The sequence below is a fragment of the Tinamus guttatus genome, unplaced genomic scaffold (assembly GCF_059628265.1).
Source record: "Tinamus guttatus ecotype Peru unplaced genomic scaffold, ASM5962826v1 Tinamus_guttatus_pri_ptg000194l, whole genome shotgun sequence".
Classification (NCBI taxonomy): Eukaryota; Metazoa; Chordata; class Aves; order Tinamiformes; family Tinamidae; genus Tinamus; species Tinamus guttatus.
In genome coordinates, this window is record NW_028288728.1 from 254230 (window position 1) to 280215 (window position 25986).

Sequence of the window (25986 nt, forward strand, 5' to 3'; positions counted from 1 at the left end):
AGTTTATTTTTTCAGTTTTCTTTTTTGATTCAGAGACCCTGCCTCTAACTTTGCTGTAATGGTCTCAGATTTGATTTTTGTAATGGTCTCAGATTTGCCGACGGTTGTCTCAAAAAGCAAATATTTGTTGTAGAAGATGTCAAAAGGTTACAACAGCTCAACATCCTGTCGTATATTGAGCGCTAGTGTTTGTATCATTTAATGCTCTTACTGAAGTGTGCCTCATGTTTGTGCCTCATTCACATACCGATGGCCAGAAGGAGATGGTCTCTGTATGGAAAAACAGCCTAGGAGGAATCGGTCCTTTTGCTGAGTGAGTTATGAAACCAGCAAAGAGAGGTTAAGCTTAGGATGGGCATCAGGGCTTCTTGTTTCTTTGTTTTTAAGTGATAGGATATCTGAAGTATCTGAATATTTTTGAGATCTAAAAGAGCAGGATTAATTTGGGGTAGAAATACCCTGGCCACTTGCTTCTGCTCCTACAATGACCCCATAATTCTTTTTGAGACTTTTGTAAATGAGAATAATAAACTTGTAAAAAATTAACCCTTCTTGCCTTCTTTAAAGGTGGCTCTTCTGTTAAAGTGTCTTTTGTTGGATACTCTTTTGTAGGGAAGATGGGTTCACTCATAAGGTCTTCCTTGTCCTACATGAAGTTTAGTTGGGATCACTAACAGGTAGCTGGGATTTGGGCTGGGACCTCTGGCTCTTGCAGACCGCAGGCAAGGATCTGCAGAGCTGATGTTTTTGGCAGGAAAACAGGTATTGTTGGAATAAGAAAAACTCTTTTTGTTGTTATTGTTTCAGTTACCTGGTAGAGTGTTGAACTAACCTGCTTCATTTTAGAAATACTGTTCTAGAAATGGAAGAGAAATGTTTCTGTTGCTATAGGCAATATGTACGTTGTTAATACTGCATGGTTGTAGGCTTGCAGGTTGTATTCAAGCCTATATTATGAGTGCTACCGTGCAGTTGACAGGGACTTCAAACTCCTTTTTTAAGGACCCACCTCTGCATGCGCTCATAGAGATTGTGCAAAAGATCATCGAAGCCTCCTGGGGTTACAAGCAAGACAGACTGAATGGGTGGTTTGGTCTACCAAGTTCAACAGATTTCCCCTTGTGCCTTCCAGAAACAGCCGACACCCTGTGAAACTCGCAGGCTTGTGCAAGCTGCTCTTTCAGTGAATGACTCCCCGCAGACGGCGCGGGTCGCCGCGCTCGAACCTCACGGCAGCAGCTTCGGCAGAACCGCTCCAACGCGCAGAGCGTGGGAGGGAGGCAGCGTAGTCCTAAGGGAATAACGTTTTGGCTCCCGTGAGGACCCTCTTAAGACATTTTACTGTGACGGGGTTTTACCGGAGGATAAATGGTTTGGTTAAATGTGTATGTTTGTCTAATAAGTTTTTCCAAGCTTAGTCTGCATTCCACACTGAGCAGAATGCTCAAGTTTCTGTATTCATCAATGAGGGGGTTTCTCCACAGTTTGGCTGAAGAGCAGGACAAAGGGAGGGGAGACTGAGTGGAGCCATGAGCCGAGAAGGACAAAAAGAGCCATCTGCAAGGAGATGGGGCCTTTACAAAGGAGGGAAATAGGGCAATTGCCCCACATTCTTCAGCAAGGGGACAAAGGAGTTGGTGAGCTCAGGTGAGAACAGATGGCGGGAGGCCGGAGTTGGGTGTAGGCGGCCGGGAAGGCTGTAACTTCTGAGTACCTTGGCAATGGGGAAAAGGAGAGGGCGTCCCTTGGTCGGGAAATTAGGATAAAAGGGGGGCTGCGTCCCCCAGCAATTGGAGAGACCCCACAGGGATATGCCCGGTGGACTCTTCCTTTATTCGAATAAAGTTTTAGGACTCCTCTGTCTCCTTTTGGACATTCAGTTCTTGACAGCGAGATTTTCCACACAATACATTATATCCGTGTGTGTATTAAGTTAGGAAAAAGAATTCTAATCAAAACTAATATAATTAAGGATATTGATTCTCTATTTAAATATTGTGTGATGTTTTCTTTTCTCTTAAGTTTGTAAATGATTGCAATCTTACTCACCTAAGGATATTGAGCTGAGCTTTCCTAGGCTTATGTAAGAAACATCCATGAAGTTTTAAGCGAAATCCACTGTGAGACAGATCTGTTGAGATGCTTCACACCAGCAAGCAGGAGAACCCCAGAAATGCAGAAGCCTTTGAATCCTCTGAGCTCTTCCCAGAAGCGTTCAGCTGGGGCCATAATTTCGCAGTGTCCTTGGAAGAAATGCCCAGTTTGGGTGGCTCCCACTTTCCTGCTCTGTTATTTCCACCCCCACGCTCTCCTGTGGCTGTTCCGGTGCAAATGGTTGAATAACCAAGCAGTGACCCGGATTGGAGAACTGAACCGGGCCTAAAAATAACAGTTTTATTTTTTTATGAACTAGTTTATTTTTAACACATATCAGTTCTGGTCTCCAGTTCACCTTGCCCCATGCGTACAGTCTTGGTAGAACTGAGGGAGCAGCAGGGGAAGATGTAGGAATGAGCATTTGAGGGGAAGAAGTTGCTAACGTTGGCACCTAGTCCCTGCAAACAAAATACTACGTTTGCCAACGTGCTCCAAGTTATGCAACGCTCGTGGGAAGCGGTCCCTAAACAACTCCCCCGGATGCCACATCCATCCCAGGGAGACCCCGGGGCAATATCACTTACTTGTTCATTCGCAGTCCGGAGCCCGGCATGGAGCGGCCCCTCCGCAAGTCCTTGGTTGACACCGGCCTGGGAGGAGCATCCGCAGAGAGCGCGGGGGCCAGGAACAGCAGGAGTTCAACGGAGACGAGTGGGAAGTCCCGAGGGTGGGACAGGATAACCCTGGGCACCAGGACAGGTTGGCAGCCAGCAAGGAGGCAGCTTTGCAGAAAACGGGTTCTAGTGACAACAAGCTGGACGTGAGTCTGTGGGTCCTTGCAGCAGCAAGGACCCACACGCTGAGGGAGCGTGACTCCCTCACGCTGAGGGAGTCAAGATCACCCTTGCAGTGTTAGTCCTGTTTTGAAATCCCTGGTGCGGGCTCCAACAAGCCTGGCAGAGGCAGCGGCAGGGGCTGGAGGCTGCTGTGTGCGAGGAGGACTTTGCGGAAGGGATAGGGATGCTTCTTGTGGCAGGAGGGATTAGGAAGCCCAAAGGGTGTCTTGGATCCTCGTTGCCTTTACAGGTTGTAAGTAGAGGGACCTGTGAAGATCGGAGGAGCTGGTTGCAGGTGCTGAGCAGTGATAACCTCCAGTTTAGCAAGGTCAGCCAGGCGCAACGGCTAACGCTTTAGGGAAAAGCATGGAATTCAGGCAGCGCTGAGGCCGGGTTTGGCTTCCTAAAAACCTTGCTAAGTTTCCCAGGGTGACAGAGAAAGCCTACAGCGTCCAGCCAAAGCTTGGGCTGCAGACGGGGAGCTAAACGCTGCTGTCGTCCCTTCAAGGACTGCTGCGTTTGCTGGCTGGCTCCCTCGGCCTCCCCGCGCTGGAATCACTTGGATTTGGAGGGCAGTTGTTGGGCGGCCTCGATCCCTGGCGAGCTCGGGAAGCAGCGGGAAAGCGGGGCCGCTTTGCGCTTCCGCCAGGCGGGAAGGGGCTTTGAAGAGAAGATGACGGGCTTGGATTTCCTTTCACCTTGAGGCTGCAGTGAAAAGAACAATATTTAGGAACAGCGACTTAGCAAAACGTTCCCTTAGGCTATTGGGGAAGAGCTTGTTTCTGCTTTCAGTACTGCAGCTGGAATAGTTGATCGTGTTGGACTTCTACTCATCCCCTTCTCCTTGGTCAATGGGATTAGTCCTTTGTGCAGATTTCTAGAAAATATTCGACTTTGCGTATGAGAGAGCAGGAATAACAGTTGAAGTAGGAAAGAAAAATTAGAGAAGAACGGAGAAGGGACGAGTGTCACTGGGGATAGACTCAGAAGATAAAACACGGTGCAAACGAGATCATAGAGTCAGAAGGAGGCTCAGAGGAGGTGTAAGTGTGAGCTGGAGCAAGGAGAAAAGGCTGCAGCAGGGAAAGCGGATGCAACAAAAAACTATTCTGTGCCTTAAAGGAATTCCTTTATGCACTCAAATGGATTCAAAAAGGAGAAGCGATTTTCCTGAACTAGGTGGTCTTTGAGAGCTGTATTTCAGCCATTTGACTAGGTTTAATGCTTCTGCTGACAGTTTTCTTCTAGATATTGGGAAATAGTTTATGAAGTTTAAAGTTTCATTCACGTATTTTTAGTAAGCTGCGTCACCTTTATTTTTGTCATAGCTCTTCCCAAGGGACTAGTAGTATTGACTTCAGTTTTGAATAGTGCAACTTCATTACAAAAAAGAAGAAACAAAAAAAAAAGAAGAAAGAAAAAGAAGAAAAGGAAATGGGAACTTGTTATCAATAGTGACCTCGTAGTGATACAGTGTGGTTGACCGAAGTGGGTTTTAAAGCACATATGTATATTATTACACATTCAGCTCCCACGGCCGAATTAAATATTTCATTTGATTCACTACTTGTGAGCACTCTAACATGCTTTCTGGTCTTGTTCTTTTTATTGCAGCAATAAATTTAAATCTTAGATTCAAAACAGAATGTTTTGAAACCCTGGGTACACGGTGAATCCTTGGGAAGGGTTATTTAGCTGGGATAACGTATCGCGGCCTAAAGCAACGTGACTGGTGGCCCAGCAGCCCCGGTGACTCTGCAATGTGTCCTCAGCCACATTGACACCCACGTTGTTCTGCAGCCTTGTTTTTACGTGACCCAGAACTGTCTGTCTGCCTGGTGCTGGATCATGGAATGGCTCGAGTAGCTCCCGACTTGGATCCAGGAAAGGCGGTCGGTGTGCGGACCTGCCACATCCATAGCTTCCTATGGAGAGTGATTTGATAGGAACATGGAGCCATGTTGTGAAACTCTTTAAAGACAGCAGTGACTAGACATAAAGATTTTTTGTCTTAATCGCCATTTCCGATATCAAATCTCTTATACTGGTGTTATATGAGTAGCATTATATTTTTGAAATTGCGGTGGCATATCTAAATGATTTTCAACCTGTTACTTTGCCTCTAATTAGCAGTATAAGCACAAATTAAATACTTGTGTCTTAGGTTTTTTTTTTTGTGATAAAAGTGATACTCCTAATCTGGATTAGGACCTCACAAAATGCAGCCAAGGCAGCCAATTCTCTGTCTCTCCTAACTCCCAGTTGGGTTTTATTTTGCCCAGGTGTAATTTCCCGCACGACGGCCACCTCTGCCTTGTGGGGTGTTGGGTTGTCCCCCTGCCAAAAGGCCCCTTTGTGGTGGTGGCTCTGCTGAAGGCTCCCTGCTCGCTGCCGCAACCAAGGAAGGACGTTTTGTCACCCCGCTGAGCAGGGGAGCTCCCCCTTATTGGCCTTCCTATAGTCCTTTTATATTAGGCTTTTATGTGTAAATAACTTCACTATTTAAATGTTGCTTTCACAGTTTCAGGGATGCATGGCAAATACTATTGCCAAAACTGTAAAAAAATAGACTCTGTGTTTTATTAAAAAAAAAAAATCTGAGTGAATAAACTAATACAGATTTTTCTAAAGCTTCAGTATAAAGTAGGCTGGTGTAATAAAATAACTGCCAAATAATTATTTGCTGAAGAGACTAATGAGCTCAGTTTTTTGATCAGCATTAATCCCATATTTAACTTGCTGCCCTGATCAGGATTTCCAGGCCTAGCGCCTGGAGCCCATACAATAAAGGGGATTGTCATGGTGGTTTAAAAAAAATGAACAATATAAGATATAGACAAAGATTTTGGGCTTGCCGCCTGACCGGTTGCCTTGAATAATTACAAAATAGTGCATTTACTGCATCTTGGTTTATGTACTTGTGAAGCATCCTGATAAACAATTTAGATTACTGGGCAGTAATGGATGCTTCTGATTCATGTCATTCTTGGCCTAAATCTTGTTAAAGAAGCTTCATCCTAGAGAAAAGAGAAGTGGTTTTGGAGGCTTCGTGAAGAGGAACTTGAAGTGTTTTTGGGTTTTGGTGTACTGAGAGTATTTCGGCAATTATGTGACTAAGTGGATATTTATTTTGCCTTAATGTGTATTTGATTAGGTTACTTCAGCTATAAATACTTCAAGCTCTAAAGCCTCTGTTTCACTGTCTGCCTCTAATCTTGGCTTTTGAGGAACATTTAATGTCATGTTGTGGTTACAATTAATCTGCATGTGTTTTAGCAATTAGTGTTTATGTGCAGGAGGCAGCCGCGGATTCTGGCAACTGTCAATCAGCAGCTGCAATTGGCTCTGCAGACCCGAGCGAGGAAGCCCAAGGTGATTTACTGCCCAGCTCTTTGGCAACACCATTTTGTTGACAAACACCCTCTCTGGCCTGGATTATTTGCCCTGTTTTGCCGAGTGGATGGAGGAGCAGCGGAATGGCAGTTAGCACTGCCCTGCCTTTGATGAAGCTGTTTGATAAATTACCATTTTAATGGGCTTGAATTTCCTTTCCTTACCACCTCTTGGAACAGCTGTTTTTTTTTTTTTTTTTTTTTTTTTTTTTTTTTTGACCTCTGGTGATTTCTCTTTATGCAGAAGTGTTTGTTTTAAAAACAAACTTCGGTGTCTTTCCTATTAAAAAAAAAAAAATGCATATACCTGTTAACTGTTTGCACTGTAATAGAAGCGTGACAAAATATGCAGAAATTCAAAGCAATTAAAATGTTCTTCCGCTTGGCTAAGATTTAATAAAACTGATAAGATTACACAAACAAAACACAGATGGAGGAGGGAAAATAACTTCAAAGAGGGACGATCTGTGACTGTTCATATAGATGCTGCTATCGCGTTTGTAGTCCCCAACCTTGAATATTGCCTAAATCTCCCCCGTGTAGGAGTGCGCTCTAGCGATCCCTGTTTTCCTTGCTATTTGCTTTAGGCTTTTCTTTTTTTTCTAGTGAAAGCAGCAAAAGTTAACTGCAAGCTGTAACGAACCTCTGTACACGCAGCAGGGGATGATTTAGTAAAATAAATGTGAATGTGTTAAGGGAGCTCGAGCACTTTGCACTTGGGGCTAGGAGATGCGCTGAGTCTGATACGGCCTCCGCTGGCACGTCGAGAGCCTTGGGCTTCATCTTGTGGCTGCCACCAGCGGTCAAGGGAGATTAAATCTGCCTTGAGCAGCCGTTCTGCTTGCAGGAGAGAGGCCTGCACTAGTGTCCTCTTCAGCATTTTTAATGAGATTGTGCAAATTGATGTTTTGCCCTGCTTTTGGAATTTCTGAATGCTATAATCCAGTGAATTGTGCCATCCATCCTTCCTTCCCTCCAGCGGATCAGCGCTGAGGAGCCACTGTAGAAAAATGTGTCCTGTTATAGGCAGTTGATCTCTGGATTTTCTTTCATTTTAACCTTCCTCACGGGGAAGGAATGCAAGCGTGAAAACTTAGTGCCATCAGAGTAAAGTTAAGGAAAAGCACTTAAGTGACTGAAAGTAATTCAGTACCATCACGTTATCCTAAGCAATTGATACAAGACATCAGGGAGGTTCCTGTAGTAGTTCAAAATGAATAAATAAGTTATGCGTGTATATATGTATTTGTATACATTTCAGTTATTGGTTGCGGATTTGTGTGCACCTCTCGGTCTGGGAGAAGATGCATTACCTAATGTGGAGCCTGTAAAAGGCCACATTCATGTCTGGAGTTTCATGAAAAGAGGGTGACAATGACCCAGAGGTGCCCGGGTGGCAATGGAGCCTGTAAAAGGTCCCATTCATCTCTGGAGTTTCGTGAAAAGAGGGCGACCAGAGGGTTCCAGGTGGTGAAGGAGCCTGTAAAAGGCCATGTTTGTCTCTGGAGGTTCATGAAAAGAGGGTGACGATGACCCAGAGGTGCCCGGGTGGCAATGGAGCCTGTAAAAGGCCACATTCATCTCTGGAGTTTCATGAAAAGAGGGTGACCAGAGGTACTCAGGTGGCAATGGAGCCTGTAAAAAGCCACATTTGTCTCTGGAGTTTCATGAAAAGAGGGTGGCGACGACCCAGAGGGTCCCAGGTGGTGGTGGTGGAGCCTGTAAAAGGCCACGTTTGTCTCTGGAGGTTCATGAAAAGAGGGTGACGATGACCCAGAGGTGCCCGGGTGGCAATGGAGCCTGTAAAAGGCCCCGTTCACCTCAGGACTTTCGTGACAAGAGGGTGGCGATGGCGCGGCGGTGCCCGGGCTCCCTGACGATGTCTCTCTTGGCGCAGGTGCCGACGTGGCCGTGGCCGAGCCCAGCAGCTCGGACAGCCGCGGGGAGCGCTCGGAGCCCTACGGCGCCGCGGACGAGGCGCTGCTGCCCGGCGAAGCCTCCTACCTGTCGCAGCCGCTGACGCCGGAGAAGGAGGACGCGCTGCAGGCCGCCGCCGTCGCCAACCTGCGCGCCGCGCTCATGAGTAAGAACAGTTTGCTGTCTCTGAAAGCCGACGTGCTGGGAGAGGATAGTTCCCTGCTCTTTGAGTACTTGCCCAAAGGCACGCATTCCTTATCCCGTAAGTGTGTGGTTTTTTTAATATTTTTTGCTTACTGATGCTTTAAGTGAAACCATTAGTGAGAAGAAAACACAGGTCGTGATCTGCTGTGTTGTTCCTTAACTGTTTTAGTCACTGCTTAGTCACTCGTAGTTTGGAAACCTGTGTCTGTTATTGGTGCAACTGTGGAAGACGTAAATGGAGGTGTGTAGCATACATAAACGTAGCATTTATCAACAAATTTGTTTTACCTGCTTGCAAAATCATAGGTGCAAACCACCCTTCAAGTCAATTCAGTTCAAAAAGTTGCCGTAGAGGCTTTGAATCCAAAATTGACTAATATGAAGTGTCTGTTGCCTCACTGATGCTCCTATAATCCTAAAAGCAGTTATGATTTTGTGAATCCTGCAATCTTTGCTTCTTAATGTCTACTTTTAGGCTCCTTTAAGTCATGAGCAGGTTTGGCTTTGCTGGACCTTTTGCTGGATTCATTTTGGGAATGAGTTTTTCACTACTGCTGACCGATTGGACACGGCTGTTCTGTTCCAGCATAGCTTATTTTTCAGCACGCTTACATAGCTTCTTCATTGTGACTGTAAAGTTGTTGGATTCTGTGCTGCACAAAAATAACCCTGGAAATGTTGTATTTGAAATTATTTCAAAATGAGAACATGAATATGTAGGACAGTTTGTGACATGACACAGAACAGATTGCTGGGTATCTCATGTTCATTTTCAGGCAAAAAGGTTTAATCTAAGAGATATGCGGAAATAGAATGAAAAGTTCACTTAAGATATCTATTATCTTTATTTCCTTTAACGGCAGAAAAAAATACTTTTACTTAGTGGTCGCTCGGGTTGTATGACAAGGGAGATAACTACACAGCATAATGTCAGTCTTGGTAGGTCTTCTCCTTTCTCGTATCTTAACAGTGGATTTTTTAAAAATCTGCCTGGTTTAGAAAGAAAAAGAAAACTCAACAGTTTGGTACCTTCTTGTGCAATGTAAATCCTGGGGAGGGGAGGGAGGTGTTAAAGCAGCGTTCCTCTCTCCGCAGTAGTTTACGTATTGAATAATCTCCAATTAAATCAGATTTAGATGGTTCTAAGCTAAGAGAAATCCGTCATTGCAATGAAATAGCCGAGATGCTCCGTGGGCGCTGGATCACCCGGTGTGGGTGCCGCGGAAGGGGTGTCCCCGCTGGCACGCGGCTCGTGGGTGCCACGAGCCGAGGGACCTTGTGATTTATGCGCAGGACGTTGGGATCTCTGGTTCGTGACTGATGAAATTAGTGGTTTCATCTTGTGTCGTGATAAACTGGAATAATGATTGGATTGCGCTCTAACCATCATCTTGGTGTGGGGATTTGGGATTTTACTTGTACGCCGGAGGACCACTTGGCATAAAGACAAATGTGTAGAAAGCAGTCATAAATTAAAGCTAGGAATTAGAGGGTGTCTAACGAGCTGAGAAATGAGGTTCTGGAACAGACATGGTGTAGGCAAAAGACCAACTAGGTTTAAAATGAAGTTTGATAGATTTATAAACAGGGTAGATGATAGATCATCAATGGATGTGGTGACTCAGGAGTTCCCTTCCAGTCTCTCTTTGAGGTCCCTGTTTCCGTGTCCTTTCACTGTTGTATGAGTTTCATTCCACTAAGCTCCAGTTACCTCGTCTTTCTGGAAAAGTGAATTACTGGGACAAGGTTGGTCTTTGGTCTGGGGGTTTCACAGCCAAAAGGGGGTTACGGTTTGTAGCCGATAAGAGAATCCTTCTACAGATGAAATGGGCATCTTCACTTGGAGAAGATACTCTAATATAAGAGGGTGTTTTGTGGTCACTGTGAAATACGGAAGGACAAGGAATTTGATAGAAATTTTCCATGTAGAAAATACCAGTAAAGCAAGTGATGACATTGTGGAGGTCTGAGAGCACTGCCTGGGTTGGTGCTAGCTTTGAAGGTGTTTTTCACTTTTTCTACAAACACAATTTGAGGATGTTGAGTCATTTGAACTCCTGGGTTATATAAAAAAAATCAAAGGGGAGGGAGCAGGGCAGAAGCCCAGTAAACAGGACTCTCTTTTAAAAAACAAAAGAGCAGTGTGGTCGTTCCCGTCTGTCTGAGTTGCAAAGGAAATGCACTAATTTAAAGAATAACTTTGAAAGTTACCGCATACATTCCAAATTTTAATTTTCCTTTCGCATAGCTCTTATTGTTGTGAAAGTTAATAGAGGTTACCCCAAGGTTTTCATTTTACATTGTGCCCTGTTTTCTAATTCACTGTATCTTGTAACGATAACGTGAGGTGTGAAATTACTTAACGCTCAGTTAATGGAAACAGAGCACAGAAGAGTATTTTTTCCATGAACATCACTTTATTACCATGATGTAGTGAAACATGAATATTTTTAAAAATAACTAATTTAAAACAATTTAAAACAAAAGGGGAAATGGAAATGCCTTGCCATTCAGGTGTCATGATTCCCAGGTAACCTGCAGTGAGATGGCTTGGAGAAGTTGTGAAATCCCATGGTTTGTCCTCAAAACTGACTTTCTTTATATGCTTGTTGGAAACCCAAAGCACATGTGTATTTTGCAAGGAAAAAAAGACAGGTGCCAGTTGCTCGTGGGCAATACTGACTTCCCCCTTGGCATCGTTAGGTACCGGCCCGCATCATTTCTTGTTGTAGATTCCTCACGGATGAGAAATAGTTGGAGTTTTCCACGTATTCCCGGGGTGCCGTACGGGCAGTCGTTGCCCTGGTTCGGATTTCCGCCGCGCTCCCGTGTTTAGCAGCTTTGCTCCTTCGTGCCGTGTGTCCTCTTCGTGCTCCTGCACCTCGTAGCGTTGTCACGTACAGTCGCATCGCGTGGATAAAATTCTCAATGGGTTTGTAGTTGAAGGGTTTTGGAGCCGTTTTTGCCAACTATAAGCCAGAGAATGAGAACTTTAATGCTCATTAGAAAATGAGTTGGTTAATTCACATCCTTGTTTTCACATTAAAAAAAAAAAAAAAAAGTCAAAAAGGTTTCGGATTTTGGGATGATTGACTGCCTTAAAGGGTTCTTTCACGTTTGCAGAATAGCGTGTTGTATACTACTTTATATGTCTAAGTTTGGCTTTTCCTGTTTACCCAATTGCAACTAAAACTGTTTATAGAAGCAATTCCTATGCAGCTTGTTGTCCAAGTGATTACATGGTACACAGAGCCCTTCTCTTTTGGGCAAACCGGCTAATATTTTATTTTTAGCTAGCAGTTCGCTGAAGGCAATCCATGTTAGAGCAATATATTTATGCAGTGGTCACTTCTCCCAAGTGGGAGTTAAAGGTGTTCAATTTGTCATGGAATTTCTGCACGTGGTAAATCAAGATCTAGGGAAGAATGGTTGTCATTTAAAGCGAGATGTAATAACCTTTGCCCCTCTGGTTGTTTTCAGTAATGGTTTTACTGCTGAGCTGTCAGTTCTCGGAACCACAGAGAATCCTCTAGTCATACAGATAACTGCTAAACCCACGTAGCTTGTTCCATATGCAAAGTCGCCTGAAGGAAAGCGCCTTTAATTTCTCATTAAAAAGTTAAAATATTATTCATTAAAAACAAGCACAATTTAGGAGGAAAAAACTGTTTGCTCACTTTACTAGTCAGAATGAGACAAAACCTGAATTCAGGTGCTGTTTGTGTTCTTGCATATGAACTATGGATCATTTATGTGGTTTCTCTTCTTGTGATGCTTGCAGTTCTGAAACCAAATAAATATTTATTATCGTTTCAAAATTGATGTTTGTACCTCTTTGTTGCGTTGTATATCTCTCTGACTCATTTTTAATGATTTAGTTTATTGTTTCTAACCAGAAATACTGATGAATTCACTCTTTTTTCACATTGTTTCCCGTCTTCATCTTATGGGGGTTCAGTGCTTTGTTGTCCTCCCTTTAAATTATAATAGCGAAATACGAGCAGCAGCAGAGCAAACCTCACACACTGCTATTGCAATTAGTTAAATCTATTCAGGTTGTGCAAGGCTTCAATCTGTGATCAAAGCGGAGGAAAGTAGATCAAACACCCAGCCTGTGGAGCGAGGGCACAATTTCCTTTGATAGCTGATAAAAAGTTAGGTTTGGGGTAGCTCATATTTAGAAACCTGCTTGCAGTTTTACTTGACTGCTTCATTGTGACCCAGATCCCAGCGCACTGTATTGGGACATAGCGTGAACTTTGGGACTTTTTATTTTAGTTGCATTAAAGAGCGATTTTTGTAGCCTTAAAAGTTTCAATCCTACTCTTTTGGAACAGGAGTAAAAAGGCTTTAGGGCACAAAGTACTTTAAATATGAATTCCCTTAGTGTTTTCCTTAAATATATTTTATAGGAGCCTACAATATTTGCTTCTGATTTTTGCCTGCCTACCTGCTCGATGCTTTATTCCAATCCGTGGTCAATGCCAATGTGCAGTCGGGGTTTGTTAAGGCTTAATTAACAATTTGTAATGCATAAAAACTAGTCTCAGCCACAGTCTTTATTTGAATACAGATTTGTCACTGATTATCAGCATAGCTGGGGGAATATTGTATTATACCATTTGGCTGCTGCTATGGGGTAAGGAGGAGGAGGTGATTCCGCTTCCATCAGATGAATATTTTGTTTTCGTTTTCTAACTGCAGTGGATTTTTAGGATGTAGTGACTGTCAGGTGTAACGGCTTAGTCAAGCCTACAAAATCACAGTAATACTTTTTTTTTTTTTAACCGTCTTTTGTAAAGCACTTTGAGATCAAGGATTCTCAGTTCCATATTAAACACTCCGGTCAAATCCTGGGTTTGAAAGCTTCAAAATTTGAAGAACAACAGCAGGAGAATAAACTTTCCTGTGTGTGCGTGTTAACTGAGGAATTAAACGCGTGCGTTTGGGACGGCGCTTCCCACAGAAGCGCCCGCGAGGCCTGCGCCGCTCCGCACGTCCGTGCCGCCTCGCGCTTCCCGCCGGAGCCTCGAGGGACGGCGCCGCCGCACGCAGCTCCCGCGGGACCGGCCGCTTCCCCCGGGGAGGCCGCGTTAAAAAACAACCCCCAAAACAGAGCCCGGCGTCCGCACGGCCTCCCGCCGCCCGAAGACGAGCGCCGCGTGCCCGCCGGCCGCCTCGGCGAGGCCCTTTGACAGCCCCCGGCTGGCGCTGGTTCGCGTGGGTGAGATTCGTTTCCTGTGTTCCCCAGGGCCCGGCACCGACCCGGCTCGACCGAGGGGCCGATGCGATGGCCAAGTGGAAGCGCCATCGCCCCCAGCACACGCTGCCACGCGGAGCCCCCCCGCGAGCTGCTGCTCTGGTGACACGTCACCAGAAGCCACCACAAAAGGAGAGGCGCCTTCCTCAGCCCAGGTAAGGTCATGGGGAAGTCACAAACCCTAAATAACCGGGGACCTGCTTGGTCAGATTCACCCCAATTCAGCGATCTTTGAAAGGGCATCGTATCTTACACCTTCATCTCTTAGCCTCTATTTTTTAAAAATCAGCTATTTTTAAACCTAAAGCTCCGTTGAGGTTATAGCTGGCGTTGTCCTAATTTTACCCTTTTTATCCTGACCTTAATAGCACTTGCAGTCAGAAAATTGTATTTATATTTTTGGTGCAAATCCATTATTTTGAAAAACATTGTATATAAGAATAGTCATAATAGCATAAGCAGCACCCAGCTGCCTGTTGCTTATTTTTGTTATTTTGGATTTGGGTTTCTTTGGTCTATCTCAGTCTGGGTGGAAGCAGGCTGACTTTAGTGCAGGATCCATTGCTTTCAGTAATACTTGTGATTGGGAGCATTTTGCATAAGACTTCATCCTCATTAAACAAGTGGATGCAAACACAGATTTTTCCTTTGCGGCCGCCTTAGAGCAAAACGAGCGGTGAGAACTGCCAGCAGCCCCTTCCCCGGGCTCTGCCTCGTGGGGCGCTGCCATCTGCCGCACATGGGCACGTTGCAAAGGGCTTGTGGAGAAACCGGCTTTTATTTGACTTTGAATCGGCAGTGTCAGAGAGCACTGCTTGAAGGGACCTGTGCAGAGCACATACTGCTTTCTATGGCTTATCTCCTTCTCTTTGATAGGGCTCGAGGGATTTTTTTTTTCCTTTTTTTTCCCATCTGCTAGAAGTTTTCTATCCTACGTTTCCCACTGGCTTGAGTGGGAGCTACAGGTGCTTAGTGACACTGAAAATTGAGTACCGTTAGCAAGGACCTAAAGAGGAACGTCGATTACTGTTTTTACGCATCAAATCTTGCAGAATTTGTTGTCCTCCCTTGGCCTGAGTAACTAAGCTTTGCTGACAGGGAGAATTTTGTAAAGGCCAATAGGCAGACTGCCCACTGTAATGATGAACCTCCCTTAAACAAGGAGCGATAAGAAAGGAGTTTAAGCATTGACTACAAAGACACGTTCTTGCAAGTGCTTGCCTTAACTTAAGTAAACTTTTCATTTGCAGGCCACTTACGATGGTTTTTTAATGCTTTGGCAGCTTGATAACTCTGACTCAGGTAAGCAGAGTGAAAAACATATTTTTTACCAGTTATTTTGTTCCAGAAGACACTGATCTGTACGTGTGTATGTGCATTTCCGTTCTAGATTCAAGTTTTCCAAGATCTGAAGACACGGACATATCCAGTGACGGCCTCTTCCAGGACTCGGCGCTGCCCAAGAGGCTGCTCTGCGGTTTCTGCAGGCGGCCGTTCGAGTGCGCCGAGCGCCTCAAGGAGCACGTCCTGGTGCACACCGTGTCCGGCCCTGTCCCCATGGACTGCGCTGACTGTCCCCGGCCGGGCCCTGGGGACAGCGCTGCCCCCGGGCCGCTCGCCCGCTTCCAGTGCTCCAAGTGCCCGGCCAGCTTCACTCTGAAATCCAATATGGATCGGCACCAAAAGACAGTGCACTTCAACTGTAAGAAGATGCAGTGTCCCAGCTGTGCCAAGCTGTTTCGGGACAAGACGGACTTAAACCGGCACCTGATGTCGGTGCACTCCAGCGAGCGCACGTTCGTGTGCCTCTCTTGTGGCAAGGGCTTTGGTACCCAGAAGAACCTCACGAATCACATGAAAGCCTGTTCCCCCGGCGCTGCCCAGCCGCAGGGGCTGGAGCTTTGGGACAGCAGGGAACAAAATCAGGATGAGGAGGATGTGTAGCTACTGTTGTGTGTATTGGGCATTCAGTTCTTTCAATCTAGGAAAAACAAGATGTGTCACTGTTTTTCTACTGCAAATAAAGGTGCTGCAGGTGTAGTGTAAAGAGTAACTCCCAAATGCCGATGAGGGTGATAACGCACAGGGTGCAGGTGCTGTGCAGCAGGGTGCAGTGTGTGCAGAGATGCTGTTGCCGTCCATGTAATGGCACTTTGGATATTTTATTGGTATGGTAATACTGTGTCCTTATTGCCTTAATATTTTTTTATCAGTAGATCTCAAAGTGCTTTATAAAAGAAATGGGGTGTTTCCCCATGTTGGCAGGGAAAATAACACACCAGAGCTTGTGAACATGTCAGCAGCGGAATCCGGGTGTCTGAGTTCCAGCCTAGTGCTCCGTCCTCGGGAAATCCAGTCCCTCTGCGGTGGTTTTGGGACCCATGTGGGATGTTGATAAAGGCTGCTTTTCTAATGTCTTCTGACAGGCTGGGGGCAGACCATGTCTTGTGCCTTTGTGCAACAGGGTATATACTGTTTGAGCTTCAATTTTTTTTCAAGGTTTGTTTATTTTATTATTTGGTGCTATCTTGGAATATGCTAGAACTTTTTAAAATGTACTTGAGCATGACTGTGACTTTCAGGGGTCCTCTAAATTTTCTGGCTCTAGTTTGTTGTGAATGATGCATGAAGTTAGCCAAGCTGTGAATGCAGGCAGCTGAAAGAGAAAGCAGGGGCTATACTGGGAACTGTGGGCATGCAGAAAATCACTCGTGGTTGTTTCTGTAAGGTTGAAGGCTTACCTTAATGCCTGTTTTACTACTATTTTTTTTTTAAGAGATTAAATATTTACATGCGCCTCTTGCTATATATTTACGCACAAACCGGGTCATAGTAACTGTTGTCTAATTGCAAGCGTGGTGCTTCTCAGCTGTGTGTTACAGGGTTGCCTTCCTTAGCACACTAGGCACAACCAGAAAAGCCAGAGCAAGGTGCAGAGAGTCCTGTGACTTCTTCAGGAAGAGGTCACTGCTCTGGCAATAGGATTGCATCTCAGGGAGGCCAAAATGAGAACCAGGTAATTATGTCCAAAAGGGCCCTATGCAGCCTGAGGTCTCCAGTGGAGAATTCCTTGCGGAGTTGTTTCCATGGAAAGCCGAAAGAGAAGAATCTGTGGGTTCTTCCTGCCCTGTGTTCAGGTATAGGGGGAATGGGAGTATTCTGGCCTAGCGGCCCCACTCACTCTGCTGAAATTTGGAGCTTCGGGGAGAAATTTGGAGCTTTCAGGGAAACTTGGAGCAGCAATCGGAGATGCTGCCTTAAGGGTTTGTGGATACTGGGCAGCTGGTGCTCCCCTGTTTGGCGTAGTTCTTGTCCCCACTTGTCCCCTCACTGCTGCCTTCTGCCATCATTGGGGCTCCCAGGAGCTGCTCCCAGTTCGGAGCTCCGAATGGCGCAGGGGACATTCGTGGAGCTGGTGACATCGGTGACATCATTTCTGGGTGCCTCTCACCTGCCTTTTTGCTGCTTTACCCGTTCACATTGTCCAGTTTTGTTTCTGCCCTCGAGGGACGAGGGCATAGGGATAAACTGTGGCATTTTCTGTCTTCTCCCAGCATTTCTTTGCTGTCCCACGTGTCTTGCAAGTGGCTCCAAGAGCCACAGGTTGAGTTGCCAAATTGGGCAGCCCCTGTGCCAGGGAGGGCAGAGGGAAAACGGGGCTCCCGGGAGCGGAGCCCATTGCTCTGCCATAGCAGCACTTCCACTCGCACTTCTAGACCACAGTGTTTCTCATGTACCAAATGTTGTGGTTTGCGCTTTGCTTTCTCTGATTCCAAGGAATTTGTGAATGAGTTTCATTAGAGGTTGATAGACCATTTTTTAAATTGTATTTTTGCAATATATGCTTATTTTTTAAAAAGGTTCGTTTAAAAGTCAGGGACGGTAAATGCATTTCCAAAACTGTATAGTGTTTAAGCTACTTTTTACTTTTTTACGGGGGTAACTTTTTTACTTAAGAAGGATGTTAGAACATGAAAACTAACAAAAACTAACCTCAGTGAAATACGGAGTTACTTGAGAAGACAATACCAAAGACTGCTTTTCAAGCATTGTCAGGTTGATTTTTTTAAATGCACATCATTTGTAAACATTTTAATGAAATTAAGTACATAGGTTTTTTTTAATTTTATTTTATTATGGCATTGTTTGTATTATAATCTCCATTTCTTGGTGCTGTTCTTCATATAATCCTGACCAGCAGCTAGTTATCTATGGCACTGCTGTTAATGGTCTTGGTGATCTGATTAACGATTTCCTTGGACTTTGATGCTGCTATACGTAAGCTCTATAAAATATTAATATGAGCCTTTTATGTAGGGCCAAAAGTTTGTACATTTTAACTTTGTCATTTAGACAAAAAATTATGCCTATACCAAAGTTGGTATGTTGCTCATTAAATATATGTGCTTGTAGGCATATATATTTAACAGTACTGTGAAAATCCCGCAATACATTTTTTTTTGTCTACAATGCTGTTATTTTTCAGATGTTGACTTTTGGTGAAAGACTTTTCAATAAAACTGTAACTGCAAAAAGTGTTCTTTGACTGTTCTTAAATACAAGCTGAAAAAGTTATTCTCTAGTGATTGAAGATGAATACAGGCAAAAGTAAGCAAGAGGGATGTTGTAAGCGGGAATTGTTACGAATATGGTGTTGGAAACAGCTTTGGAATCTGTTTGACCTTAAGGCTTTCATCTTTTGATAAATAGAAATAATTATAATGGTGTGTTGGGTTTGTAACTGTTTGAAAATACCTAAACGTGGTCCTTTCTGGGCAGGTTGGGCATGCACATGTGCACCTGTGAACACGCTCTGATGATGCTGCTGATTCGGGGTAAATGCGCAGGAATCCGGAGCAGCGTCCGCGCGGCAGGAGCTGGGGACCGAGCGGGTCCTGCGCCCGTGTTGGGCGCTGCCTCGTGGGCACCGCAGGGATAAGCAAAGGGCAGGAACCGGTGGGAAGCAGCTGGTGGTTTCGGAAGTGCCAGGTCAGGTCCCATCTGGTGTGCAGAAACGGGGTGTTTTGTGGCGTGCTCTTCTCTAAAGCGCTTTTGCTCCACGACGTGGGGGCCGGGCTGTCGTGTTGCTCCACGGTGGATTGTAGGGGCGAGGGCGGTTCAAGGGGCATCCCGAGCAGCTCATCTCCTCTCGCCGTGTCCCCCGCACGTGTCTGCCCGGGAAGTGGCCTTGGACGGAGCAGAGAGGGATCCGTGACCCCCGGTGACTTCCCCTGATCAGCTTAGAGCTTGCTTACCTTGTCTAGACTGCGCCGTAAGAGGTTTATGGGGATCCTGGGGCATGCAGATGTTTTGCCTGCTGTTAATACCTGAGCAGCTACAAGAGCAGGCTGGAAACACCTAGCATAAATGGCTTGGTATCAAAAAATTGAGATTTGCTAAGGATTTTCCCATTGGAGAAAGTGGGCTCCTTGCCTCAGACTCTATAGGCTAGGGTGGAGTGTCATGTCCAAAGGAGAAGATGCAGCAAAAAACACCGTGCCTATGATTTCACTTTTCCCAGGAAGGGAGCAAACACAGGAGTAAAGGCCTTTTCATATTCCAGTTGTTTCCACAAAATCTTGCAGATAAGAAGCGAGATACGAGGCAGGACTGTGCCTGCACAAAGCCCCGGCCATTGGAACAGCTCCATGGAAAGGGAATGGCGCCGGCAGCTCGCGCGTTGCGGTGTCGTCCTGGAGGTCCCCAAAGCGGCGCAAACGTGCGTGTTATCACATTAAAGCAGCCTTTTAAAATCCCCCTTGCCTGCAGTAAGTAATCTTTGCTGACAGGTGAATAAAAGAGCTTTCACCATTGCTGTCAGCGCTGCTGCAGCCGTGGTCCAGGGGAGTGAGTAAGTAGATTTTTTCCGCCCCCCACTGTTTTGGGCTAGAAAATTCTCACGGCCGCTTTGCAAAGAGGCTCTCGGCGTCTGCGGGAAGCACCAGCCGCAGCTGCAGAGCAGGCCGGGAGCAGCGCCGGAGCAAGGAATATCAAATCTCACTCAAGCTGCTGATCGAAGGGGATATTTTTCCAGGTACCTGTGTAGTGACATTTTTTTTTCCCTTTAAGTAGCCAGAAAAAGTGCTAAGACAAAATTCATATAATAAAAACTTTAAAGAGTTTGAGGCATTATTTTATCCTGAGTTAGAAGAAAAAAAAAAAAACACCCTTTTTATAATCTTTACTTTAAGATGACCTTCTCAAGTGGTGAAATGTTTGTTCTGATTTAAAAGGTGGTGGACGTGAAGTTTCATTTAAAGCAGTGGTTGGTAACAAAGCACAATTCCAGCACAATTCTGGCAGATTTTTTCCAGCATTGGCTTAAAGTTTGCTCCTAGTAAGAGAAAGAGTAATTCTGCTTCCTATGGAATTCTCTTTTATTTATTCCCCCCCAGCAATAAGTGAACATAGGAAGCTTGCTCCGCTTTGGAATCCCTGTAAAACGGTGTGTTTTCTCTTTGTGCTGAAAGCCTCATAGCTCTCTGTCTCCTGCCTGGATTTCCTGGTGGAAAACAAGAGCAAAAGGTCAGTTGAAGAGCGACATTTCTGGTGTTATTGGCTCTCCTCGTGAGGGCAGCGTGGGCTCTGTCCACCCGCTTCGCAGGAGCAGCAGCATCACGGTGCAGTTTGCACTGGTTTTGTACGAGAGTCAACGCGAGGTGCTTTTCACGTTTCCATCTGCATTGCAAATACAAGAGAAAGTCAACTTTCAAAAGAGAAGGAAACGAAAGCCCGCAACTGAGTATTAAATAACGCCAAATACAGCGGCGTGCTGAGTTTGTAAAAGAGGGTGGGCGCTTTTTTTAAAGTAGCTGGGCTGTTTTTCAGAATACAGTTTCACTCCCCAGGGCATTTTCTGTGGTATACGGAGGGCATGCGGCGGATGTTCAGCTAGCAGGGCTTTTCCAGGGGGTAACTTCGGAATGAGCATCTAAAGATTTTGCAAAATATTCCGTATGTCAGAAACCTATAGTAGATGTGGGATTCCCCCTACTCCCTTTACTGCCTTACCTACCCTGCTTCATTACCAAAACAAGCCATTTGCATATACAGTACATAGTTAAGATAATTAACATGAATTTGCTTTCTTTTTTTTCCTCCTTGTTATGTAAACAGTGCATTGTTTTGAGAAATGACAATAATGAGGGCACAACTGGGGGAAAATTAACATATTAATGGAAAGAGATAAAATTATAGAAGGTGGAGATAAAAATTACATCTACATAGACAATCATTTCCAAATTTATGCTGGGTGGATTTCCTTAGGGAACAGGGAATCCTCTGTTTTCTCCTGCTGTATTTTGCGTGTCGCGCTCTGGTTTTTGTTTGGAGGAGGAAATGCCTGCGGCCGCTCTGCGTTCTCTGGCACAGGAGCCCCTTGGGCTGTCAATACTGTTTGTATCCCTCGAGTTTGTTGTCAATGAACTTCCAAGGAGACGGCAGGAAGAAAAGCATCCGAAGTGTCAGAATGACGGCAGAAAATTCCTTATCTTCCAGTGCTGCAAAATATGATTAAAAAAATGATAAGGTCCCTGAAGGAGGGTACAGTTGAGTTGTTTGGAGGCCTGCAAGGGTCGTGCTTCGATTTAATATTAGGCATTTTCCTGTATTCCTCTGCCCATGCCATGACGGTGAGCCTAGCCGACAGCTGGATACTGCTGAATGTGTTTGGCATGGATGTGCTTTTCCTTCTGGATATTCCTCAGTGTTTGCACATCCTGGGAATACTGCAGGAGTACATACCTTATGGTGAGGTGGTTCTTACACTTCTCCATCACTAAGTGTCAGGTCCCTCTGCCCCTTTGCCCCCCGGTTCAGGTCCTTTTTTCACAGCTCGCTACTTCTTGCACAAAGAACAACTGTGTTAGTTTCCCATGATGGTATTTAGGCGAATTCATTACAGCGAATTAACATTGCAGCAGATTTTAAGCCTTCTTTATTTCCTCTTTACAAAGTATTAGCCAATGTGTGTTGATGGCTATTGCTAAATATTTGCTTGGTTTTTTCAAAAGTTGCTTTGATGAAGGTATTTTAAGTTCTTAGCTTTAATCATGCTGTGTAAGTACATGGATAGAAAAGGTTTAGGTGGTTCAGAGGTGCGAATATACCTCCAGGTGAAATAATTCAATGGTGAAACCTTAAGCTGGAAGATGGGACGTGCCGGGACGATCTGGGAGTAACCCGTGTGTCCTGCTTGTTCTCTTGCAGTCAACGAGTTCACAGTGATCAGGAAGAAGTTCAAGTGCCCCTACTGCAGCTTCTCAGCCATGCACCAGTGTATCCTGAAGAGACACATGCGATCCCACACGGGAGAAAGGCCCTATCCGTGCGAAATCTGCGGGAAGAAGTTCACGCGCCGCGAGCACATGAAGCGGCACACGCTGGTAAGCGGGGCTGGAAGCGGAGGGGGCTTGTTCCGAGTAAAGGGATCAGGAGCTTCCTTGGATTTAGCATTGTGTTTTCCCTTCCCGCCCCGGGGCTCCTCGGAGCCTCCGCATCCCCCGGTATCTCCCTCCGCTCCTTTGCTCATCCCAAGCTCACGGGCAGCCGCTCTCCTGGCGCGGCCGGAGCCTTCTGGAATGGGGAAAGGACGAGCTGGGCTGCAGTCACAAACGGCCACACATCTTAACATGACTTACTTGTTTTCTCCCCAAAAACCCCTTCCATGGGCCTGTCCACTGGGATGTGTGCCCGGCCATCTGGTGCCCGACACGCGCCTGGGATGTCTCTTGGCTCCTGCCTTTGGGCATTCGCATCCCGGAGGCAGATCCATGCCGTCCACTTGGTCCTGCTGCAGATCCGGAGCTTTTGAGGTCTGTGCCTATGCTCCTCGTCACATCAGCTGGTGGCCTCCAGCTTTTCCTTTTGGAAAACTTTATGAACATTTTTGGCTTTTACTCTCTCAGAAATGGGGGGTGTTGTCAGCACGTTTTCCCCTCTCCCTTGAAATATCCCTGCAATAGAACCTTCCTTCCAGGAAGAGGCTCCAGGGCTTTTCCTTGGCAGGGGGACAGGGGCTTCCTTCCGCGCGGCTCTCGCTCCGTCTCCGCCCAGGTTCATTCTCCTCCTCGTTCTCCTTCCCTAGGTCCACAGCAAAGACAAGAAATACGTGTGCAAGGTTTGCAATCGCGTGTTCATGTCCGCGGCCAGCGTGGGCATCAAGCACGGCTCCCGGCGCCACGGCGTCTGCGCCGACTGCGCCGGCCGCGGCATGGCCGCCCACCTGGATCACAACGGCGGCGACGGCTCTCCCGACGAGCTCTACCCCGGCGAGGGCCAGTACATGGAAGACCCGGATGACATCAAAGTGGAAGGAGACGAAGAGATGGGAGATGACGATGACATAAAGTGGAAAGACGACGTGGGGATATCACAAGACGACGTGATTTTAGATGACGACAAAGATGTCGACTCTCCGCAGGAGCAGGAGAACTCTGGGGAGAACGACAAGGATTTTACCTGGATTTCTTAGGGATTTTTTGTTCTGTTTTGTTTGGATGTTTGTAGGGGAAAGGGAGGGCGGGGGAGGAAGGAGTATGTTGGAAAAAAACTAAGTAGCCTTGTTGTCGTCCATGTGTGCAAAATAATTTTTGTGTTTTCTAAACAAGTCCTTATCTGCACCACTCAGACACCGGAGCAGCGCGTGTCGCTGCGGGTGACACGAGCTCCTTGGCCGTCCCCTTGGGCGGGAGCGCGGCCGGTGGCTCGCGGGCGAGCGCGGGCCGGGCCCCGGCCTCCGGCCTTGCCCACAACAGGTCGCGGTGGTTGTCGTCGGGTTGAGGTTTTGCTTTTGTGCTGTTTTTTTTCCCCTTTTGGAGCCCTTTTCTGTGCTCGAGCACCCCAGCAGCAGTGGAAGTGTGAACCAGTGTTGTGCAAAGGAGTGTGTCGAGGGCCGCCCTGATAACGCAGGCCTTTTGCTAAAGAGCTATTTAAAGAGAGGTTTTATTGTTTTGTATTGTTTTTATGGAGCCAAATAGATCAAAAGGCAAGTCAGGCTGCAGCCTTACGGGTTCCTTCCAGAAAAGCGGACACGACGCTGGTCCTGGGACCTGCCGACATCTTACCCTGCTCCCGTCTTCCAGCCGTGGTTAGTCCTGTTCGAGGAAGTGACAGGTGATATTGCCATAAAAATGGTTTATTTTGGAGGACACGGGTAACCGAGGACCCGTTGTTGTTTTCCACTCACTTTCACATTGCTCCTTCAGGTGCCCAGCTGCCTTTTCCAAAACTATATGCAACCCCGGGAGGCGCTTAGCGAACTGCAGGGAGGACCATGGAACGCAGCTCGGAGCTGGAGCAATCCCAGCCTCCTGGGCTCCTGCTCTTCCTCTCCGGGGGTTTCCACGGGGCCGGGATTATCCTTCCTTGCCACGCTGCAATCTCCTTCACTGGTGGCAGTCATGGCTCCAGCTGGATTTCCTCGGGAAACCGTGGGTCGTAGCTGCGCCGGTTCCGTGTAAATTTTCGGCTCGAACCCTTTGCTGAGCAGCAGGTTTCTCTCCTGGCGGAGTCAGGGCTCTCTCCGGGAGCAGATTCGCTCATATCCAACTGCACGGAAACAGCGCCGGCAAAACCCGTCGCACGCGTCCCATCTGGGGAAAGGCGTCTTCTCCCCTTCCCCGCGTTGCTTCTGGTGCTTTTTTATGATGTTTTTTAAAAAAGGGCAGAGACCTCCCTCTTTCCTTGCTCCGGAGCTGCCGGAGCAGCGATCCTGCCTTGCAGCCACGAAAACACCCGCCGCCAGAAAGCCAAATGACTACAAGGTGCTACGTATTCCCAGCAGCAGGAAGGCAGTCCTGGGGGAAAAGCGAGCTTCAAACTTCCTGCAGGTGATTTCATTTATTTATTTTTTTATGAAAAGCGTGGTTCCACCAAGCAAAGAAAATGAAAAGGGGATTTATTTTACAAGGCGCCAGCAGAGCAAATCTTGAGGGGTTTCTGCTGCTCAGTGCCCGCGTTTCTGCCTCTCTCTCCCTTGTCGTTCCCGTTGTCCTTGGCCGATTCCCGTTTCTTGCCGGGCCGGTCGGTGATTTGGAGACGTGTTTCAAAGCCGCTCGGGATCCTCAGATCCTCTGTTGGCTTCAAGTGAGGCCGCGCGGCCCCGGCTCGGCCGCTGCTCATTGCAGGGGTGAAGGAGCCATTTGGACTTGCTGCTTTTAGCCCATGGGGCCAGACAACCCTATTCTTTAAGTATTTAAAGACTAATGCGGTAGGGTCATATGGAAACATTTTTATTAAACTGTAAAAAGCTCGGTTTGTGCTTTAGCTACTTGTAAAGCCCTATGACTCTGTTTTAAAGAGATGTAACGTATTTTACGGTTGGACCTTTGTACCCTTTTTCCCCAAGCCCCAAACCCTCCTGCTCAGCAATGGCACCCGCCGTTCCCGGGGCCCGGAGCGCAGCCGCCCTCTCCTTATCTTGACTTTGCCTCCCCGAAAAGCAGCCTGGAATTTACTGTCACTTGGCCTGTGACTAGGGAGGAGCGGGGCAGAGACGTGCAGTGCTCGAGAGATCCGTGGCTTTGCTTTTTATGAAATTTATTTAAGAAAGAAAACCACAGAGACCCAAAGCTTTCAAAATCCCTTAGTTTCCGTGACATTCCTTCTTGTTTATCTATTCAGGTTCCGATATATGAATTTACTTGCTTGTGTTTTGGGGAAAAACAGAAGGCCTTTGCTCCGGATTAACTTCTCTTCTGCCCAAGCACATGGGGGACTCGCTTCTTGTATCAGATTTATGGGGTGCTCAGCTTTACACGGTGTCCGATTGGGAAATAGTTGATGTATTTTTTTCTTTTCTTTCCCGTTTCCAAAGGCGGGCAGCGAGCGTGGGGCTTTCAGACACATTTTCCAGTGGGGCAGCTGAGGGCACAAAAAGGGGAAAAAAAAAAAGGAGAGGAAAACGGAAGAGCCACACAAAAAGCTAACTGGTTACGATGTTATAATATAGCGCAGGCTTCTATATTACTAACATTCACTATATATACCAAATAAAGTCATTCTAATACGTGGTGTATATTTTAAGTGCTTTGTTTGGCCGGAGGAGCGCGGGCTCGGAAACGCAGCGCCTTTAGGACGCTTTGGCGAGCGGCGGTTCCGGCGGCTCCGCTTTTGAGAGGCTTTTGTCTTTTTTAATCCATTTTTCTCCAAGCTCCGGAGGGGAAATGGCCCTTTCCCCGCCTCACCGGTGACTCCAGGCGCTTCCCCGACCCGCTCGAGCCGCCCTGCGCGGAGCCGCCGGGACCGCGGGAAGAGGGATGCGGGAGGCTCCGTGTCCGGC

General features: G+C 46.5%; 1 protein-coding gene across 2 annotated transcripts in view; it reads left to right on the forward strand.

Moving 5' to 3' along the window:
• ZBTB46 (zinc finger and BTB domain containing 46) overlaps positions 1 to 23212 on the forward strand; it is a 38155-nt gene extending 14943 nt beyond the window's left edge. Inside the window, exons 3-5 of one of the 2 annotated variants that reach the window (XM_010219823.2) lie at positions 8223 to 8504; positions 21915 to 22090; positions 22792 to 23212. In XM_010219823.2, the coding sequence (XP_010218125.2) occupies positions 8223 to 8504; positions 21915 to 22090; positions 22792 to 23178 (845 nt within the window). In that variant the 3' untranslated portion in view covers positions 23179 to 23212. The remainder of the gene's footprint in view (positions 1 to 8222; positions 8505 to 21914; positions 22091 to 22791) is intronic. The other variant, XM_088523541.1, reaches the window with a different exon arrangement.
• Positions 23213 to 25986: the final 2774 nt, after the last annotated feature.